We start from the raw sequence: 12,732 nt of genomic DNA, 5'->3' as shown, positions 1-12,732 counted from the left end.
TTATTTTCATCATTACTAATGGTGGACCAAAAGTTTTGAAAAACCTAATTTTTTTTTTTTATTGTTGTTAGATCTGATATCTCCTCATATCAACCCAATATTGAGCTTAATATGTGGGCCTAATATGGAAAGATATAAGGCTCAATGTTGGTCTAATCTCATATAACATGTTTGAGAAAAAAAATGAAAAAAAAAGAGACGATAAAAAAAAGGATAAGAAAGAGAAGATACGTTACATGCATAGTAGAAAAGAGAAGATAGAAAAATGATAAAGAAAAAAAAAATCAGTTAAATTTATGAGAAGGATAAAATAAGAAGACCATTGTAAAAAGATACGCCCTTTTATAAATATTAGGTAACTTTTGGTAAATTTAAAAACCTAAATACGCTTTTGATAAATTAAGGGAAGGCTGCTGTCGTCCATCAATTAAGGGAAGCCTGCTGTCGTCCATCAGGAATTGCGAATAGCACGACTCGATTGGAAGGGCGCAAGAACGGCACATCGCACTTGTAGTAGCCTTTCCTTTCGAGCTGGATTATCTCGCCTCGCTTCAGGTTTCGCATGTTGGCATCTCCAATTGCTAGTGTTTCACGCCTTGTGCAGGGATTTAGATTATCAAGAAAGTCTTCCCCTTCTTCAAGCTGTAGTTTCAAATTGGTAGGAGTGTTAATCATATAATGCAGACGTTTGAGTACTAAAATTAATGAAGTTCATCAGTAGTGTTCTTCCCTAAATATCAACAATGACAATGAAAAGATGGTAGATTATCTTAAAACAAAGCAAATACAACCCAAGTTTATGTAAAAAAAAAAAAAAAATCTATTCTGCTTTTGATTTACAGCGATATATTGTCATTATATGTGGCTCGTAACAAGACTTATCATTGGGCAAAAAGGCGATAACGCTCGCCCTCAGCGCCCCCGTGGACCTTGCCCAAGGCGATCACGAGGGGAGTCAATCACGGTAGCCGAAGGGGTTAAGGGCGCAGTGGGCTGAGGGACACGGGGATAAGGGATTTACGCCCTTGCTGCCGCCGCGATTTGAACCCACGTTCTCATTGGACAAACTTCTACGCCCCAACCACTTCGGATAACCCCGTGGGGCATAACAAGACTTATCATGATTCAACATTTGATGGAGGCAGAAGATTTTCTTCTTCTGTGCTAAAACTGGTGAACAATATGATTACAAGGAGTTTTTTTATCCTAACATGAAAATTAGCAACTTAAGAACACTAAATCTTAATTGTCAATCTACCCATATTGTTCCAAGAGAATTAATTCCATCTCATAACAATGACACAATCAAGTATTAAAACTGCATGGAATAAATACTAAATCATGAAGATAAATGCCAAAACACCAAACATAATTGATGATACCTAACAGTATATAAATGCAATTGGTATTATTAGTATTTAAATAAGCATTTGTGTAAATGGAAGACTACCCGGATGCAGAGTAATGCCGCCTATGAAATAAAATGATTAGGCATACTGTCCTATTTACATTACCATACACATTAGGTTAATACTGAAATTAACTAATGTCGCACCGAACATCAACTTGCAAATTAAAGAGTTACCTTTTTCTTTTTTATCAAGTAGTCAAATTCAAGAAGAGAAAGGTGAACCAACTCCTCGGTTTCAGGAAGCCAAGTTAGCTTCAACTTTGTCGTTTTCACTGAGCCTTCAGGGTGGAGAACACCAACCAGCTGGGTTATATTTCCATCTTCCTACTTGATCTCTTTCACAACGGCATTGCCCCAATCCATCAATGTGACCTCCTCTCCCTCTGTGATTGATGATGCATCAACATGGTCTAACCATATTCTCTTTGTATAGGTCGTAGCCTTCTGGCCAGCTGGCTCATATTTTTTATGTCTAGGTATAATTCTAACAAAAGGTTTCTCCGGTCCATTTTCAAGGATCAAAATTACACTCTTCTCTTCAATGACAGAAGTGTGCCTTGGGCAAACAGGATCAATTATCTTCTTATTGATGGTCCACAACTTGTCCCATTCCATCAAGTTCAGATTTTTGGAGGCACCCTGCATTCAAATGAAAACTATAAGCATACACTTAATATGAAATTAGTTTTTGTACAAAAGGTTAAGATCATAATGTCACCTGTTGAAGAATGAACTGTACGAGTGCCTCAATCTTTAGGCCTCTACGCACAATCCCCTGGACAGTTGGGAAACGTGGATCATCCCACCCATCTACTTTCCCATTTTGGACAAACCAAAGAAGTTTTCTCTTGCTTAGAAGTGTATATACCATGTTCAACCGGCTAAATTCATATATTTGGACATCTCGCAGGGCCATATCCGCAAGAATGCGATGATACTGTGCATTGCGATCATGATATTCACTTGCTCTAAGGGCATGAGTAATACCCTCAACAGAATCAACAAATGGACATGCAAAGTCATAAGTTGGATACACCTTATACTTGGCCCCAATACGGTGGTGAGAATCCAGATTGCAGCGGTAGTAAACAGGATCTCGAAGAGATTTGTTAGGGTCTTGCATATCCAGCTTACCCCTTACACAGCATTGTAAGCCTCTCTCCGAACCTGCAATCATTTCTTTCCACATTGCCATATTCTCCTCTACAGTCTTGTTCCTACACCTTGAATCAATCCCATCCATCCTCTCCTTTTGCATTTGTTCCCTGGGTGTATCATCCACATAAGCTTTTCCCACAAGGATCAACTTCTCAGCCATTTTCATCAAATCATCAAAGTAATCTGATGTGTAAGTAACCTTTTCATACGTAACACCCAACGTATCAATGTCCTTCAGAACATTATCTACAAATTCACTGCTTTCTTTTGAAGGATTAGTGTCGTCGAAGCGAATTAGTAACTGCCCTTGATACCTCTCAGCAAAGTATGTGTTCAGCAAAGCAGCCTTTGAATGTCCAATATGGAGATAGCCACTAGGCTCAGGAGCAAACCGCAAGCGTACTTCTCCAACTTTAGCACCAGGAAGATCTACCTCAAATCCGGCAGTATTTTCCTTTGGCAGAGCCCTTGCACTAGAATCTTTTGAATTGCCACCACCTACAATACCCTTAGAATTACCTACATGAACCTTCCCTAATCCTCTCTTGCCAACATATGCACCAATGACTTCATTTAAAGCATCGCCATGTTCAGTCAATATTGAATTAAACCAACGAACCAAATTCTGGTACTTCTTTGATTTTCTAAGACTTTCCCACCTTTGCCCAGTGCCTGCAGACAGTTCATTGCACCACGATGTAGTTACAAATGAAAATCAGTGACAAGAAGCTCATAGTCAAAATATGTACATTGAAAAATGGAACAAGTTCTAGGAATTACTATACCTGCAAGAGCAGACCATATTGCAATGTCAGCAATGGACACATAAAAACCAACCAACAAGGTTCGCAAAGTAAGATGTCCATCAACATGTGAACAGGCATTCTCAAATTCAGAACCAGACAAAAAGACCAAGGAAAACTCAAGCCATTTATCAATCTGTCAGAAACAATGGACAAATCGTAATATATCTCTATGATTCAGTAGTCAATCAATAAACATGTACAAAATATGATATATACCTGCTCAGCTTCCAACCTGTCCTGCCCATAAAAATTAGGAAGAGCTGCGATACTACCAATGTGCCGGAGTAGTGTGTCAGTACCTTGTAAAACTTCCCTGAATCATTGCACAAAGCATCAAGGTTTGGGTACAAAGGTGGCTTAGAGAGGGGGGAACAAGAGAATAATTTGGGTAAATATGACCTAATCAACCTTAGATTGGATCTTTTAACTCTGCAAAAAGCCATGTAAAGAATTAACAAGACATGCCTATTGTGATATTATCCAGCAGGGAAAAGGAAAATGCAAGGCTAGGTGTCAGATAGAGCTAGTAGACCAACAAATTAGGATGGCTAACATTCATAAGTGATCAAGAGGGTGGAGGAGAAAATAAAAAAGAAAACTTGCCAACCATCGATAAGAAGATGCTTCTACATATATACACATGGTAGCAAAAGGTGGAAGCCGCCAACCCAGCGGCCCGTGTTGGGTTCGGAGCGCAGCGGAAGACATATAATAAATCATGGATCTTTCGTGGTACATATAGTTTTGCACAAAATTATATAAAACATACCTCGAGTCCTCGATAGGTGTGAATAATATCACGGACAAATAAGACAGATAAGAGCCCCACGTGTGACTCCTCTAGCGGTATCCACGCGCACTAGATCACGAACTCGTCACGATCCGTTAGGTGCTAGCCACTTGGATCGACAAAGTCTTGGAAGCACTACCGATCTCTTCCGGTGGAAGACGAAGTTGACGAAGGAGAAACAGAGAGAATGAAATCCTTACCTTGATTCTTTCCGAGGATGGCTATTTATAGCTTCCAAGGAATACGAAGAGTTAAATCTTCAATTAATTCATCATTTATGATCTTCATTAATAAGGAAGATGAAAAGTTATAGGCTCCATAAATTCTTCATTTATAACCTTCATTATGATAACTCTTCAAATTCTTCATTAATTATCATTATGATGACTTTTCGAATTCTCCATTAATCATCATGATTATGGCTATTCGAATTCTCTCTTCTTTGTATCAAATAAATCCATATTTGATCTTGATCTCGACTCGCTTCCGATACTCTTGTTCATGTCTACGTGCTATGCGTGCGACCCTCTAGGTTTTATACACGAAGGCAGTGTAAATCCATACACAGACTAAGGTAACCGTCTAGTAACAGTTTTTAGCCACCCAACGCGATAAAATTAATATCAGTCATAAACTGTAAACCACTATGAACCGATTACTGTGTAATTCAATCTCTTCATCTAAAGCCTACATCCCAATTAATTCGATACATTATGCATCATTACCAAATTAATTGTTTTACTTGATTTCCAAGATATAATAAACTCCTCTTGAATGATAAATCATTCCTCCCATGGCCATGGATTTTGAGTCACTAATATCTCTATCAAGCGGCCAGGATGTTAACTCCTAATCCAAGAGAGCGATGAATCCTCTATTGACTCAACACTATTCTCTCTACGCTTTGTCATACACCCAACTACCGTATTAATCACAATCCGATTAAAGACTGCTTTTAACGGCGTCAAAGCACATAATTACACGCATAGAATAAATGAAGGTCTCAAGTCAAAAGATCAGTTACACTCGTTCATAAGAGGAATAACCAATGATGCTTAATATGTGGTCTCCTCTTGAGCGGATCGTGTCCAGTGTACCTCTAAACTCAAGGCACCCCCAAGTACAACTTGGATATTCATCCCTCCGGTCTATCTCGACCTAGTCATACTCAGCGTTGATCTAGATATCCATGTCCCCTCTAGATATCTATCCGATCAAGGACTGCTTTCAGATTAATATACCCATTAATCTGTGGGACTTTATCATTAATCATATACGTACAGAAAAGTAAATAATTAATGATAAATTCTTGCCTTTATTAAATAATTATTATTTATCCACAAAATACATAAGTAGTGTCTTGGCACATAAGTGCATACACTAACAATCTCCCACTTGCACTATTGCCAAACACTACGGACTCTCAGTCCTAGGCTCCTCACATGGGTCTCATGTTTCTGTAGAGGTAAGGCCTTTGTGAGTGGGTCTGCGAAATTCTCGCTGGTATCTACTCTGCTAACCAACACATCACCTCTCTGAACAATCTCTCTAAGGAGGTGATACTTCCTTAGTACATGCTTGGATCGTTGGTGAGACCTTGGCTCCTTTGCCTGTGCTATGGCCGCATTATTGTCACAGTATAGCACAACTGGATCAACAATGCTAGGAACCACTTCAAGCTCCGCTATGAAGTTCTTAATCCACAATGTGCTCGGAATCAACTATTGAATCTGCAACTGTCTCCTGCTTGGAACTCCTCCAGCAAATAGTTGTACTATTCAAACAAAACATATATCCTTGATGCGATTTCAGATCATCTTGTTCTATCTAAAAACTTGTGTTAGTATATCCTCTAACGACTAATTTCTCGTCTCCTTCGAAAACTGAGAGCATGTTCCTTGTTCTTCTAAGATACTTGAGGATAGTTTTTACTGATATCCAATGACCCTCTCTAGAATTTGACTAATATCTATTCATCATGCTTAATGCATGCAAGACATCTGGTCGAGTTCATATCATAGCATACATTATGGACCCTATAGCTGAAACATAAGGTATCTTTCCATTCTAATTCTTTCCTCTTGTGTTTTTGGACACATAGTCTTGGAAAGATGTAAACAATATGACACTGGTAAATATCCTCTCTTAGAGTCTTACATACTGAATCTATTAAGCATTTTGTCAATATATGTACCTTGACTCAATCCTAGTAACCTGCTCTGTCTATCTCGGTATATTCTAATACCTAAGATATAGGTTGCATCCCCAAGATCTTTCATTGAGAAACACTCTCCCAACCAAGTCTTGATAGATTCTAGGCTAGCGATGTCATTGCCTATAAGAAGTATATCATCAACATATAACACTAGGAACGTAATATTGCTCCCACTAACCTTCTTGTAAACGCAAGGTTCTTCCGGATTCTTGACAAAAGAAAAATCTTTAATGGCTTCGTCAAATCGAAGATTCCAACTCCGAGATGCTTGCTTTAGTCCATAAATGGACTTCTTGAGCTTACATATTTTATTGGCGTTCTCGGATTTTATAAAACCGGGAGGTTGTACCATATATACTTCCTCCTGTAACCTTCCATTTAGGAAAGCAGTTTTAACATCCATTTGCCAAATCTCGTAGTCCTTGTAAGCTGCTATAGCTAGCAAAATTCTAATGGACTTAAGCATTGCAACGGGCGAAAATGTTTCATCATAGTCAATTCCATGACGTTGATTGAAACCCTTTGCCACAAGCCTAGCTTTATAGGTACTTATGTTCCCATCCATGTCAATCTTTTTCTTGAAAATCCATTTACACCCTATGGGTTTTACCCCAACTGGCACATCAACCAACTCCCAAACTTGGTTGGTGTACATGGAGTCCATTTCAGATTTCATGGCTTCCAGCCATTTCTCAGAATCATTTGAAGCAACTGCTTCCTCGTAAGTCGACGGTTCATCATCTTCGATGAGTAGCACTTCCTCATCTTGGGTTACCAGCCAACCATATCTGTTTGGCTCTCGATGTATTCTTGTAGACTTACGTTGATCTCGCGTTTCTTGAGCAGTCCCGGATGAAGGAGACACTTGTGCTTGTGGCACTGTCTCATTGTCCAACTGTTCATCTTCCAACCTGTTTGTAGAGTCTATAATTTCTTCAAGACTTACTTTACTCCCACTATTTTCTTTAGAAATAAATTCTTTTTCCAAGAAAGTAGCATACCGAGCAACAATAACTTTGTGCTCACTTGGGAGATAAAAATAATATCCCATTGTAGCTTTGGGATAACCTACAAACATACATTTTATGGATCTTGCTGCAAGCTTATTAGAATTTTCATTCTTCACATAAGCATCACAACCCCATATCTTTAGATAAGACAAATTTGGTTTCTTTCCAAACCATGACTCATAAGGAGTCTTATCTACTGTCTTAGTTGGAACTCGGTTAAGTGTGTATGCTGCTGTTTCTAAGGCATAGCCCCAAAATGACATTGGAAGACTTGCATGACTCATCATTGATCTAACCATATCCATGAGTGTGTGATTCCTCCTTTCCGAAACACCATTCCACTCTGGCGTCCTAGGAGGTGTAAGTTGAGAAATTATCCCACACTCCTTTAGGTAATCAATGAACTCTTGGCTTAGATACTCGCCTCCTCGATCACTCCGAAGGGCCTTAATCTTCTTACCAAGTTGTTTTTCTACCTCATTCTTGAACTCCTTAAACTTGTCTAGAGTTTCAGACTTATGTCTCATTAAGTAGACATATCCATATCTACTTAAATCGTCAGTAAAAGTCACGAAGTAGGTATACGCTCCTCTAGCTTGAACTTGCAATGGTCCACAAACATCACTATGTATGAGTTCTAGTAGTTCCTTTGCCCGTTCACCTATCTTGGTGAATGACTTCTTGGTCATTTTTCCTTGTAAACACGCTTCGCATGTATCTATGGGCTCTAATTCAAAAGAGTCCAAATACCCATTATTGAGTAGTCTAGCGATGCGTTTCTGGGTTATATGACCAAGTCTACAGTGCCAGAGGTATGTTAAGTTTGAGTCATGTAATTTCTGTTTCTTACTTTCAATACAATAGATCGGTTCATCTAAGTTAAGAACATAAAGACCATTATTCAATGAACCATTCCCATAGAATATATTATTCAAATAAAAGGAACATAACTTGTCCTTGAATTGAAATACAAATCCCTTGGTGTCTAAACTTGACACCGAAATGATATTCTTTGAGAAACTAGGAACAAAATAACAATTTTCTAAGTTCAAAACAAGTCCGCTAGGCAAATTTATTGAATATGTTCCTACAGCTAACGCAGCAACTCTCGCTCCATTAGCTACTCGTAGGTGCATTTCGCCCTTGGACAACCGTCTGCAGTCACTTAGACCCTGCATGTTCGCACAAATGTGAGAACTACTTCCAGAATCTATGACCCATGATGAAGAAACAGAAAGATTGCACTCTATCATAAAGATACCTGAAGCATCCGCTCCACTGACATTCTTCTTCATGAAAATATAGCAGTTTTTCTTCCAGTGACCTTTCTTGCCACAATGGAAGCATATTGCCTCCTTCTCATCAGATTGGGGTACCTGCATCCCTTTCTTAAGCTTCTTCTGAGCTTGATATTTAGGATTCTTCACTGTATTAGCCTTGGGATTGAAGTTCCCGGTGCTTGGACGCTTGTTGGTCTTTCTGACCATCATTGCATGCAGTGAAGGATTTACCTTCATATCCTTCTTAGCAGTTTTCAACATTATCATCAAATCAGTCAAACTCTTGTCCATGCTGTTCATGTTGAAGTTCAACACAAACTGAGAAAATGATGGAGGTAGTGACGATAAGACTAGGTCAACAGCCAAGTCCTGGTCTAACTTGGAACCTAAGCTCTCGAGCCTCTCTATGTACCCGATCATCTTGAGTACATGAGGCCCAACTTGGTTTCCTTCCTCCAGCATGGTACGAAACAGTGCTCGAGAGGTTTCATACCTCTCTACTCTCGCACTCTCTTGGAAGAGCTCACGCAAGTGCTGATCAATCTCCCTAGCACTCATGTTCTCATGCTATCTCTGTAACTCGGGAGACATAGAAGACAGCATGATGCATTGCACATCCAGTGCATCTTCCATATACTGAGAATAATATGACTGATCTTCCTCTGAAGCATCGGGTGTAGGCTCTTTCAGTGGTTCGTCTTCAAGCACATAAATTTTTCTCTCATGTCTTAAGACGATTTTTAGTTTCCTATACCAATCTAGGTAGTTAGAACCGAGGAGGATATTCTCTTTCTCGAGAATGCTTCGCAACGATAAGGTACTTGTGTTTGCCATCTAAAATTTAAAGCAGAGTTTTAGTATTTGTGGAATTATTTAATAAAGGTCTTTTATAACTCCTATTATTTTATTCAAGTCCAACAACCCTCACTGTCAGAATCGAGAATTAGTTGGTAATAATTCCTAATAGGACCGAAACCCTGAATCATATAGAATGCACACAGCTGAGCTGTACCTACATGCTACATTCATCAAGTAGGCCTTAACTTGCCAATCACAAATCTATGTGACTTTCGGTATATTTTTGTCGAGCCTTATATTCTCAACTCTCACCCCTCAAATCAGTTAACCTTAGCTGAGCTAAACAAGTCAACGAATTTGAGTTAAGTCGACCCACTAATAATTATGATAAATTATAGATGTTTTGACACAAGCCCACAGCTGAGCTGTACCGACTTATGTAAAAACTCTAACTATCATCATAGTTATTAGTGGAGGGCATTTAACAAATCTTGACTTTAATATATTTAAGGGATATTTTGTAATTGTTAAAATGTCTCACCATAATTAACTACTTGTGCATTTGCACAATCTCATTACGGGATTTATCTCCATTATTCCTTATAGTCTTTTAAGACAAATAGGTCTCGGAGATTTTTAACATGTTAATCTACTTATGCCACAAGGAATTTATATCTAAATTACAACATGAATTACTTCACATGTTTTTAGATAAAATTAATTTCTATCATGAAATGCTACGGCATATAACTTGAAATAAAGAAATTAAGATTTCTTTGAAATCTCTTGAAACACTGATTCCTCAAATAAATTTTGAAGAATCAGCTTCGTACTATATGATCCAACCACGAACCTCGCTCTGATACCACTGTTGGGTTCGGAGCGCAGCGGAAGACATATAATAAATCATGGATCTTTCGTGGTACATATAGTTTTGCACAAAATTATATAAAACATACCTCGAGTCCTCGATAGGTGTGAATAATATCACGGACAAATAAGACAGATGAGAGCCCCACGTGTGACTCCTCTAGCGGTATCCACGCGCACTAGATCACGAACTCGTCACGATCCGTTAGGTGCTAGCCACTTGGATCGACAAAGTCTTGGAAGCACTACCGATCTCTTCCGGTGGAAGACGAAGTTGACGAAGGAGAAACAGAGAGAATGAAATCCTTACCTTGATTCTTTCCGAGGATGGCTATTTATAGTTTCCAAGGAATACGAAGAGTTAAATCTTCAATTAATTCATCATTTATGATCTTCATTAATAAGGAAGATGAAAAGTTATAGGCTCCATAAATTCTTCATTTATAACCTTCATTATGATAACTCTTCAAATTCTTCATTAATTATCATTATGATGACTTTTCGAATTCTCCATTAATCATCATGATTATGGCTATTCGAATTCTCTCTTCTTTGTATCAAATAAATCCATATTTGATCTTGATCTCGACTCGCTTCCGATACTCTTGTTCATGTCTACGTGCTATGCGTGCGACCCTCTAGGTTTTATACACGAAGGCAGTGTAAATCCATACACAGACTAAGGTAACCGTCTAGCAACAGTTTTTAGTCACCCAACGCAATAAAATTAATATCAGTCATAAACTGTAAACCACTATGAATCGATTACTGTGTAATTCAATCTCTTCATCTAAGCCTACATCCCAATTAATTCGATACATTATGCATTATTACCAAATTAATTGTTTTATTTGATTTCCAAGATATAATAAACCTCTCTTGAATGATAAATCATCCCTCCCATGGTCATTGATTTTGAGTCACTAATATCTCTATCAAGCGGTCAAGATGTTAACTCCTAATCCAAGAGAGCGATGAATCCTCTATTGACTCAACACTATTCTCTCTACGCTTTGTCATACACCCAACTACCGTATTAATCACAATCCGATTAAAGACTATTTTTAACGACGTCAAAGCACATAACTCCACGCATAGAATAAATGAATGTCTCAAGTCAAAAGATCAGTTACACTCGTTCATAAGAGGAATAACTAATGATGTTTAATATGTGGTCTCCTCTTGAGTGGGTCGTGTCCAGTGTACCTCTAAACTCAAGGCACCCCCAAGTACAACTTGGATATCCATCCCTCTAGTCTATCTCGACCTAGTCATACTCTGCGTTAATCTAGATATTCATGCCCCCTCTAGATATCTATCCGATCAATGACTATTTTCATATTAATATACCGATTAATCTGTGAGACTTTATCATTAATCATATACGTACATAAAAGTAAACAATTAATGATAAATTCTTGCCTTTATTAAATAATTATTATTTATCCACAAAATACATAAGTAGTGTCTTGGCACATAAGTGCATACACTAACAGCCCGGTCAGCCCCACGACCATATGTGATCTACATATATACACATGAACGCACGCACAGTAGCAGGCCAACTGATTGAGGTTTAACAGAACAGATATAGAAACTTTACTCATCGGATGGGATAGCAATATTTATATGTAGAAAATGAGATCTTTCTTCCAAACAAAGAGGGAAATAATACATCTAATTGACCGTATTTGAACGTCTAGAATTACGCAACTTGAAGCTGAAGCAGACCCTCCGCACATTACCATAAAAAATTGATTTTTAAGAGTAAGCGCCTTACCCAGAAGCGAGACGGATGGCAGGATCGGAGCCAGGAGGGAGGGAGGGATCAGTGGAGAGCCTGATGCCGGCGATCTTAGCAGCAGCGATCACCGACAGCGGCGGGCTGTCAACAGAGAAAGAGACGTTCAACGCCATGGCGCGTCAAGCCCTGTGCAGCGCCAATCGAGGAGGGTCTTCTTGTTCCGAAAGCTGGTCAGGCAGCAGAATAACTAGGGTTAGTAGCGGGACACTAACGCGAAGCACCAAACAGCATCACTTTTACAGAGTAAATTACAACAATATCCATTCTCTTCGTATAAAATTCCGAAGAACATCGTTTGAGAACTACGCGTACATCCTCGTCATCGAGAAAACCGCAAGTGGTAGGTGTGAGGGTGAAGGGCCATTACCAGATCGAACTCCAAAGCTGCTCGACCGAGAACTGGGGAAAGCTCACGGAGCAACGGCGGAGAAATCCTGGGTGTCTTCGGCTTATACTACAACAGGAGATCACAGTAGGCGATCGGGACGACGGCGAAAGAGGGAGTTGACGCCGGAGAAGAGTCAGTTCAGGCGGCGCCCAGAAACGAGCCGACGACTCGGCACGGGCTTTTGTGGAACTGCAACGGGCAG

The 12,732-nt window shown here is 39.1% G+C and overlaps 1 protein-coding gene across 1 annotated transcript; it reads right to left on the bottom strand.

Moving 5' to 3' along the window:
• Window positions 1-322: 322 nt before the first annotated feature.
• LOC121972186 (glutamate--tRNA ligase, cytoplasmic-like) lies at window positions 323-12,726 on the bottom strand. Its single transcript, XM_042523868.1, has 7 exons — window positions 12,510-12,726; window positions 12,119-12,309; window positions 3,592-3,688; window positions 3,355-3,508; window positions 2,130-3,241; window positions 1,586-2,050; window positions 323-642 (listed from the first exon to the last, which is right to left on the bottom strand). The coding sequence occupies exons 2-6, from the start codon at window positions 12,253-12,255 to the stop codon at window positions 1,736-1,738; spliced, it is 1,815 nt and encodes a 604-aa protein (XP_042379802.1). The 5' UTR covers window positions 12,256-12,309; window positions 12,510-12,726; the 3' UTR covers window positions 323-642; window positions 1,586-1,735.
• Window positions 12,727-12,732: the final 6 nt, after the last annotated feature.

This window comes from Zingiber officinale, chromosome 4A (assembly GCF_018446385.1).
Source record: "Zingiber officinale cultivar Zhangliang chromosome 4A, Zo_v1.1, whole genome shotgun sequence".
Classification (NCBI taxonomy): Eukaryota; Viridiplantae; Streptophyta; class Magnoliopsida; order Zingiberales; family Zingiberaceae; genus Zingiber; species Zingiber officinale.
This window is presented reverse-complemented; position numbering and strand designations above follow the sequence as displayed.